Here is a 9,286-nt window from a genome sequence, read left to right on the forward strand (position 1 = left end):
GGGTAGCGAGGACAGAGGGGACATAAAAATCCATGCTAAGGTATAATCTAAAGAGAGAATTACTTTATCTTTTCTCATAAAATCCTTTGCATTGAATATATATGAAATTATGTATCTATTTGCTTATGTTGGGTTCCAGGCACAGAATCTGAAATAGTTTTATGCACAGGATTTCTTGAGGAGTGCTTTTGGGATATACATCTATAAAAAAAGTGATGAGGGGACACTGGGCTGAAGAAGAAGACTTGTCCCTTCCTGTAGGAACAAGAGTCCTGGAGCTGGGCTGACCCTTCAGCCTTGTCCCAAACTGATCTATGAACTCTCATCATCTTATTTTTTTTCTAGCCCCTGGGGTATGGGTGCTTCGGTTCTGTAGAGAGGATCAGGACCAAACATCATAGCATATATTACTCTCTTACTATACTTACATTTCGCAAAGAGCTTGGGAATTTATTATATTAACTTGAAACATTTTTTTCCTGCTTTCCATGAATATCATATTGGTTTTTAAAGTTTTTTTTAAGATGCTCTTAATTTATTTGTCAGAGAGAGAGCACAAGCATGAGGAGTGGCAGGCAAAGGGAGAAGCAGACTCCCCACTGAACAGGGAGCCAGATGTGGGACTCGATCCCGGGACCCCAGGATCACGACATGAGCTGAAGGGACACCCTTAACTGACTGATCCAGGAGTCCCGGTTTTTTAAGTTTTTTAAGAGGGAGAAAAGGAAGACAGAGAAAAAAATTGGCAAGTCATAAAAAGTGTAATATAGGATTGGAAGAAAGATGAGAGAAGAAATACAAAAAGATTAAGGATCTATTGATTTGTACGAATATATTTATATCTGCCCTGTTTTCTGTCTCTAAATTCCTATAGTTTAGGGATAAGGGATAAGAAAATGTTTGTTGTTCATTTAAAAGATAGATCCATGCTGTGTGTGTGTGTGTGTGTGTGTGTGTGTGTATAGAAACAAAATCTATATATAAGATATTATATATATAAGATATATATATATATGTAAAGAAGCAAAATCTTGTACAACACATATTCTCACATATTCTTGTAAATAGCCTATGTTACTCCAAGTGAGAGTTTCTTTATCCACAGTTACACAGAGTGGCAAGCTTGGTGTCACCATATCTCCCCACTAGCCTTCCTGGTGAAGCAAGGCTGCTGGAGTAAAATCAGAGAGGCCTCAGGCAAGATACAAGTTGTACAAGATACAAGTTGTACAAGATACAAGTTGAGAATTTACCAGCCCCTTGAATGGTAGTAGGAAGGTAACCAGCAGGTCATCAGGATTTCATTCCCAGCCTAGGAGATAGGAATGAAACCAGTCTTGGTTAATTTTCTGTAGCAGATGCATAAATATCATGTAGATTGCTTCTAAAATGGTTACCCGGTGTCTGCTTGTACACGTTTGTTGCTTGGGAACCCATTTCTTAAGAAATCAATTGGTCCATTTCTGTGTAATTGAACTCACAATTTTCCTTCTTTTCTTTATGATCAATGTGAACGAGGCCCTTCAGTGTGTTTCTGTGTGTGTGTGCATGTATTTGCATGCATACTTTTCCTTCTGGCCATTCTCAATTAACCTGGCACTCCTTGCTAAGTGATACTTTACTCCTCTGTCACCTTCCCCAGATAAACATATTTTAGACTACTGGTTCATTCTTTATTAAGTAGATATTGAGCCCCTACTAAATGATAGCCATTGTTCAGGGTGTGGTTGATAAGCAGAGTACAAAACCAACAAGAATCCCTGTTCACATGGAATTTACCTTCTTGTGGGACAAGATAAAGAATAAAGAAAATAAATCAGGGTGCCTGGGTGGCTCAGTCGTTAAGCGTCTGCCTTCGGCTCAGGTCATGATCCCAGCGAGGCCCTCATCAGGCTCCCTGCTCCGCGGGAAGCCTGCTTCTCCCTCTCCCACTCCCCCTGCTTGTGTTCCCTCTCACGCTGTGTCTCTCTCTGTCAAATAAATAAAATCTTTAAAAAAAAAGAAAAGAAAAGAAAAATCAGAAAGAAAGGCAATATGCTGCATGGTGATAAATGCTTTGGAAGAAAAATGAAACAAGAAAAGAAAATAGGAAATGCAGCTATGAATGCAAGAGGTTTCATAATATTAAATAGGAAGGTCAGGGAAGGTGTTCTGAGAGGGCTGTGTTTGAGTCAAGACCAGAAAGAGGTGGATATGTGAACAAATTCCTTGAATCAAGGTTATGTAATTAATCATTTGTATATGCTTAGCTAAGTCTCTCCCCACCCCCAAATGAAATTCCTTTTGTTCTTAAAATCTTTATTTGTAATGCCTGGTTTCTAAGTTTAAACTATTTTAAGTTAAATATTTTTGATAAATAGGAATAGATCCTAGTCACTGCTTCTACTAGGAAAGGAATTTATACTTTAAAGAAATTTTCCAGCTATCTAGGAACAAACTACCTCAAAACCACAATTTTACTGTATATAACAATGTCACGGGTTATGGATTTGGGCAGAGCTCAGGTGGGTGATTCTTCTGCCCTAACGTTGGTGTTGACTGAAGCATTCATCTGACATGAATCTGGTCTAGTCTGGAGGGCTTGAGATGGTTTCATTTATGTCTGCCCTGGGGCAGATGGCTGCAAAGCTGACAGTGTAGACTAAATGCTCACACATGGCCTTTCCAATGTCATAGTCTCGAGGTAGTCAAGACTTACATGGCAGCTCAGGGCCCAGTGAGGGTGTCTCAAGAGACGAACGGTACATTGCAGTTTCTCAAGACCTGAATATGGATATTGATACAGGGTCACATCCAGCATACTCTTGCAGTGAAAATGGTCTCCAAGCTGGCTCAAATATAAGGAAATAGGTTAATGCCCTGCAAAGAATTTCTGATCATCTGTATTCATTTCCTAGGGCTGCCATAATAAATTACCACAAACTTATTGTCTTAAACCACAGAAATTTATTTTCTCACATTTCTGGAGGCCAGAAGTTGGAAATCAGGGCATTCGCAGGGCCTTACTGATCCAAAATCTCTGGGGCAGGGGAATCCTTCTTCACCTCTTCTGGCTTCTGGTACATTCTAGCATTCCTTGGCTTGTGGCAACATAACTCCAATCTCTGCCTCCATCTCTACATGGCTTTCTTATCTGCTTCACTTTGTGTCTAAATATAGTCTCATTGGATTTAGAGCCCACCCTAATCTAGTATGATCTCATATTGATCCTTGTCTTGATTATATCTGCACAGACTCCATTTCCAAGTAAGGTGACACGGTGAGGTTCCAGTTGGACAGAAATTTTGAGGGGATGCTAGTCAACCCACTAAACCATCTATTCTTCCATAACGAGAGAGGTGGAATGATCAGGATATAGTACATGGATGATGCAAAAATCAGAAAATTAAGTTCAGAGCGCTGGGATATATGATTGTGCAAGCTTTGCTGATTGAAAATCTTCTGTTTACATACTCTCCAGGAAACCAGGATTCTCATCAAACATTTTCTTCTTTTTTCACAGTGACATGAAGAAGGTTGGAGTCACTGTGGTTGGTCCACAGAAGAAAATCATCAGTAGCATTAAGGCTCTAGAAACACAATCAAAAAATGGTCCAGTTCCAGTGTAAAGTGTTATTTCTAGAAGGAAGTGGTGGCTGTGGAAGATGTAGCATCATTCTACAGACAGGTGATAATGCTGGAGATGCTGGTGGCAAGTCCAAGCCCAATAAGACAGTCAGATATGAATACAAATGCCTTAACATGGAATTGAAAGACTCTTTATTTTCCCCTATCATTTAGTGGATGGGAGGGGGGGTGTATTTTGTTTTGTAATTGCTTTTTTATATTAGTGGATGGGTTAAACTAAAATTCTTCAGCGTGGAATGATGAAGAACTAGCCTAGAGCCATTGATCATAAACTGATTATCATAAAAGCAGAACAAGTGTAATAACAAAATGAACATGGTGGCTCTGTTTACTAATAGCCACAAAAGAAAAGACTTGTGATATTTTTATACACAGAAGAAATCTGTAACAGGTATTTTGTTTCTTTAAAAGCAAGCAAAATAGAGGAATTTATACCTCAAACTATCTGGCCATATATACTACCTTTTCCATTGTATTTTTCTCTTTTATCTGTTAAAAACATTTAGAAGTGAAGTCTGTAGTTGTTTTAAGTACTATACATTTTTAATTGTTAGCTTCTTAAGTATTACCATGTAAAAATGTCTTAATTTTGAAGAAAAGTACATATTTATTTTCTTTTGAATTCTTTTTATTATTTTCTATTTATGCCTTGATGATTTAATTAGGATTTGTTGCAGCCAAGTGCCAAATGTTCTTTCAAATTGTCAGAGTTAAAAAACAGGTAAACTAGACATGGGGAATGATGGGTTTCTTTTCAGAATTTCTGAACCAACTGCTTCTATGTACCTATATCCATATATAAAAAGAAAGAAACCGAACCCCTTCCCTGTTCATACACTACTCAAACCTCAGTTTGAATTATCCCATCCATTTTTGTCTCTCCATTTATTACAAATGGTATGCTCCTAATTTAGTGTAATATATTGGCTTGTGTGTAATGGATTCTCAATGACATACCTGCCCTGCTCTGGTGTTTAGGAGACCATCACCTCCCTCCATTAGTAAAGGAGCTACATTAGAGCTCCTAAGTAGAGAATAGCTACACTGGAAAAAATTGGAATCCTATTTAGATTGCTGAATTAATCGGCAACAAAGCCTAGAGGCCAATGCCTGAGTCAGAAAATCACTTGCTGACTGGCTTTGAAATGTCACTTAATATCTTTGCTTAAAGTTGTTGAGCTGTTTATAGGGAATAATGAAAACTAAACTACTCAGCTGCATCACTGGGGTTTGGTTAATTTAATTAAACATTGTGATCATCAATAGCAGGTATTATTATCTTTAAGAGTCTTCCACTGAAATACACCTGTTGTAATTTTGGTGTATAACTTAGAAGCTATGAACATTTGTTGAGCATCTGATTTTCAAACGAGCTGGTTATCTAGCAAATGACTCAAAATCTGTAGACAATGGAGAGATCTCCCATTGCAGGAGCTTAGATTTACTGTTCCATAGGGCCAAATATGAGTGTACTCAGTAGTATTTTGAAAAGATATACCTGATGGAGATCTAGCCACTAATCTATTGTGAAGCAACATTTTAGTTCTATCTATATTCTTTCTAACGCTGATATGGGAATAAGAAATAAGAAATGCATATGTCACAAGAATTGAAAGAATAAATCGAAGCTGCAACCCTTATGTTCTTATGCAAAATGGAACACTCTACAGCTTACAGTCACAGATTAAACTTCACAAGTGCTAATCTGTTGTAAATTTAGTGTAATAAGGCTTAGGTTGTGTTCCTTCATGTATGAGATTATTTCTTAGATTTCTGCAATATTCCTTATAGTCAAATCATCCTACTAGAATTCTGTATTGGATATATAAGAGCATGAATTTTTAAAAAGATATATGCGATTATGAAATTAATTACAAATTTCACTTACGCCTGCTAGAAGCAGTTAAAAGACTTTTTTTTTTTTAACCAGACATTTTGTTTGTGTTGTGGAATGTTCATCAAGCCCTAAACCTGGCTTCAATCTCATTTTTTCCCCTACTAGCATTTACTTTCTTAGGTACTATTCTGAGCATACTCAAAATCTGTGCATTTTATAAATTAATAGAAGTTGAGAATTGCTAGATCTATTTCACTTCTTTTGGCTGTGGTTTCCATTTGAAAGTAGAGATTATATACACAGTATATTGCTCTTCATTTTTTCCACTATTTTTCTATCTGACCGCTTATAAATTTACTTTACACGCTTTTTACCCTGTACATATGTAAACATAACAGTGTACGATTCTTAACTGTGGAGTAGAGGTACTAGAATGCTGATGGCCATCTCTTTGTACAGGACCTGCATTGACTTTCAATAAACATGAAACCACACTTCTTCACAATGTTATGTACCATATTATCTGTTTTGTATCTTAAATTTGATTTACATATATTATTTATTTCTGGTAACTCGCCCAGTTTATGCTGTGCTAAGTATCAATTAAGCCATGTATAAATGTGATATGATTGGCAATATGTATTTACTTTAAACTTGTATTTTCAAAAAATTACTCATTTAGTTTATATTGTACAATGTAGATGGCCTCTTACTAATGTAAAATGATTTGTAGTGGAAACATTTATATTTTTATAATAAACATAATGAAAATATTTTTTACAGATTGGAATACAGAAGTGGTCTTTGAAGCTTTCTTAAATATTATAAGACGTGCTTATTTAAACAGCAAAATAATGAAATTTATATAAGCCACAAAGAATGTGCTTCTGTTTCTTTTTTCTCTATTAGTGAGGAGTGTTCATGTTATATAATCCACTTTTTTGTCTAAATCTCATTATCAATAAGCTAGAAAAAATAAGTAGTAAATATTATCTTCATCGTTAAAAAGCACAGCTTTATTAGGCAAATATCTTTTGATTATAAGTGACAAAAAGCAAATTAGCTTAAGGAAAAAGAGAATTTTGAGCCCATGTGGCTTAAACCCTGGAGCTAAATTTCCTGGCTGAGAGATCAGGTACAGTAAGATCCAGGAGTAAGTCTTTTATTCTTTGTCTTCCTCACTTGACCCTATTCTTCTCCCAACTGGGTTAGCTTGCAAACTATCTTTTAAAATATTGCTCTAGTTAATTTAATTCTGCATTGTCATTCTTGTGGGTTAATGGTTGCCTTCATACTTTGCTTGGCTCACGGGCCCTTTGTGAATCATCTTGGGAAGGAGAGTGAAATACTGAGATTGGCAAGTACTTAGTCATGTGTTTGCCCTTGGAGACAGTGGGTGGGGTCAAGTGGAATTGATGATCTACAGGATTAGAGGTTTGAATGGTTTATGTCCAAAAGAAAATCAGAATTTCATTTATGAAAAAAGAGGGAAAGAATTTTGGACAGGCCAATAAAACAAAAATGAAAAGCAAACAACCACAATTGAAAATAGCATCTAAAGAAACACCTGATATTTTTTATAAAGTAGGTCCATTGTCATTTGCAATCTATTTAAAGAAAATGATTATACATGAAAACCAAAAAAAGCTAACTAATAATATAAGGCAAGATAAGTGATCAAGAATTCCATAGAGATAAAGTCGATAGGGAGATGTCACATAACACGTCAGATTTAAGCTTACCTTGAAGGAGAAATAGCATTTGATCACATTGACTGAAGGGGAAGAAGTAAAGAATATATTTATTCATTCAATAAACATGTACCAAGCACTGTTATGAAATAGGTGTTTTGTTATTACCATTTATTTACAAACCAACTCATTCAATCTTTTCAACAATCCTGTGAATACAGATTACTCACTTTTAATATATGACAGAATCAAGGCTCAGAATATCCAAGTCAGCTTCCCAAAGTAATTCTAGTAAGTAGACAAATAGGTATTTTTCAAGCTGGAACCTTCTTATTTAATGTTATTTCTATAATATAATTGCTGCTGTAATCCAAAAAAATGTTCTGGGGAGAGTGACAGTAGCAATTTGAAAAAAATGGTTTGGGGCGAGGCTGTCATAGACTTTTCGATGGTAGAAATCTACTTCGGTGCCATAGGCACAAAGCTGTGCATTCACTCTAGAATGGTGGCAAAAGAATATGAATCATGGAATGCATACAAAGACGGAGATTTAGCAGAACTTATCAATGTGATAAAACAATGATTCAAAAGGTAGGAATGAACGTGAACCATAAAATGTAGGTCCTGATGGTCTGTGGAAATGATGGCACCATTAGAAGTAAGGAATAAGGAAAAGTTAGTTTAAAATTGAGTTTGCCAAATTTATGGTGTTCACCAAACCTTAATAAGTTAATAGGCATTGAAGATGTGAGTCTGAAGCTTTAGAAAAAAATAACTCAAAGGTAAAAGTGTCTCTGAGATGATACAAAGATCTATACATCTTTATTGATGGTATACATTCATATAACTTTATCTCGAACTAATTTTCTTAAGTTAATGCTAGCTGCTAGTTAATGGTTAAGTCTCCGAATCTCATCAGCTTAAAATAGCGACACAACAAAATGTTAAATATAGAATTACCCAGAGTAGCTGTTGGTCAGGTGGCCTTATAGCAGTGATTCAGATCCCACACTCTCTTCAACTTGCGGAGTCTAAGTCCTTGGAATCTTTTGATTTCAGCCAGTAAAATGGAAGGGAAACTTGTCTGTGGTGGATTTTATGAGCCTTGCCTGTGAGTGGCACCCATCGCTTCTCTCCTTCCGTTGACTAGAACTCATATTGCTGTATTTAACTGCAAGAGAATGTAGAGGAAGTAGTGTGCCTAAATAGAAAAGTAAAGAGATTGGGGAATCTTTTGAGCAGTTTCTGCCCCAAGTCCTTTTTACTTACATATATTATATGTAAGAAGCAGAGTGTTCTAAAGAGCTATTACGGAAGTATCAGTTTCTTGCTAACTTCACCCATTTCGTATTCCCTATAGACAACCATTTTTAACTCTTTTCTCTCTTTACTTAAACCTGATCCTTCTGTGAGTGGCCCCTGAGTCCGCTCTGGGCCTTCACTCTTCAGGTCTTCTTACAAGAGAGAACTTATTGGAAGGTGAGCGATTAGCTGAGAACCTCGAGCTGTTGTACTTTCAGAAACCCCTGCACAGCACCAGGCCGGGGAGCATGGCAGGAGTCCTAGAGTGAGGCCGTTGCTTCTCTGGTGACGGCCTCCTTTCATCAGTCTTACATCTTAGGCTCGCCTCATCCCACCTGCCTGCCTGAGGCTTTAGCTCCCTACCACCCGACTCCTCTGCTCTCTCCTTCCGTAAGCCTCAGACAGGTACTCCAATCTGAACACTCCCTATGCCTTCTCTTGCTCCCTGCCTGGATCCTTCACCGGCATGCAAGTCTACTTCCCTCCTGGTGACTGTCTCTTGAAGATCCCAAACGGAGAAAATCACACTCAAGTTGATTAATCTGAAAATAAAACCCTTCACCCTTTCCTTTATCTCATTTTGGATCACCTAAGCCACTATGCCATTTTAGGAAGGGTGACTTCTATTCTTTCCTCTACCTCCCACCACAACCTCTGTGGGTCCCTCCTTACTTGTTTCGATTACCAAAGAAATCTCCTAAATAATGCACCCGCCTCTGGTACTGATACCTCCAATATCAGTCAGACCAGTACATTAGAGCAAATTTAATTATGTAGTTCCTCTTGCACATACAAATGCCTCAGGGGCCTGGAAGTTGATATTAATAAG

At 37.1% G+C, this 9,286-nt stretch overlaps 1 protein-coding gene across 1 annotated transcript in view; it reads left to right on the plus strand.

Annotated features, from left to right (window-relative positions):
- EPHA3 (EPH receptor A3) overlaps positions 1-3,608 on the plus strand; it is a 364,933-nt gene extending 361,325 nt beyond the window's left edge. Inside the window, exon 17 of the mRNA XM_028115620.2 lies at positions 3,503-3,608. Within this exon, the coding sequence (XP_027971421.1) occupies positions 3,503-3,608 (106 nt within the window). The remainder of the gene's footprint in view (positions 1-3,502) is intronic.
- Positions 3,609-9,286: the final 5,678 nt, after the last annotated feature.

The sequence above is a fragment of the Eumetopias jubatus genome, unplaced genomic scaffold, assembly GCF_037043125.1.
Source record: "Eumetopias jubatus isolate StellerSeaLion01/CBP00866 unplaced genomic scaffold, mEumJub1_p1.0 scaffold_1, whole genome shotgun sequence".
In the NCBI taxonomy this organism is placed as follows: domain Eukaryota; kingdom Metazoa; phylum Chordata; class Mammalia; order Carnivora; family Otariidae; genus Eumetopias; species Eumetopias jubatus.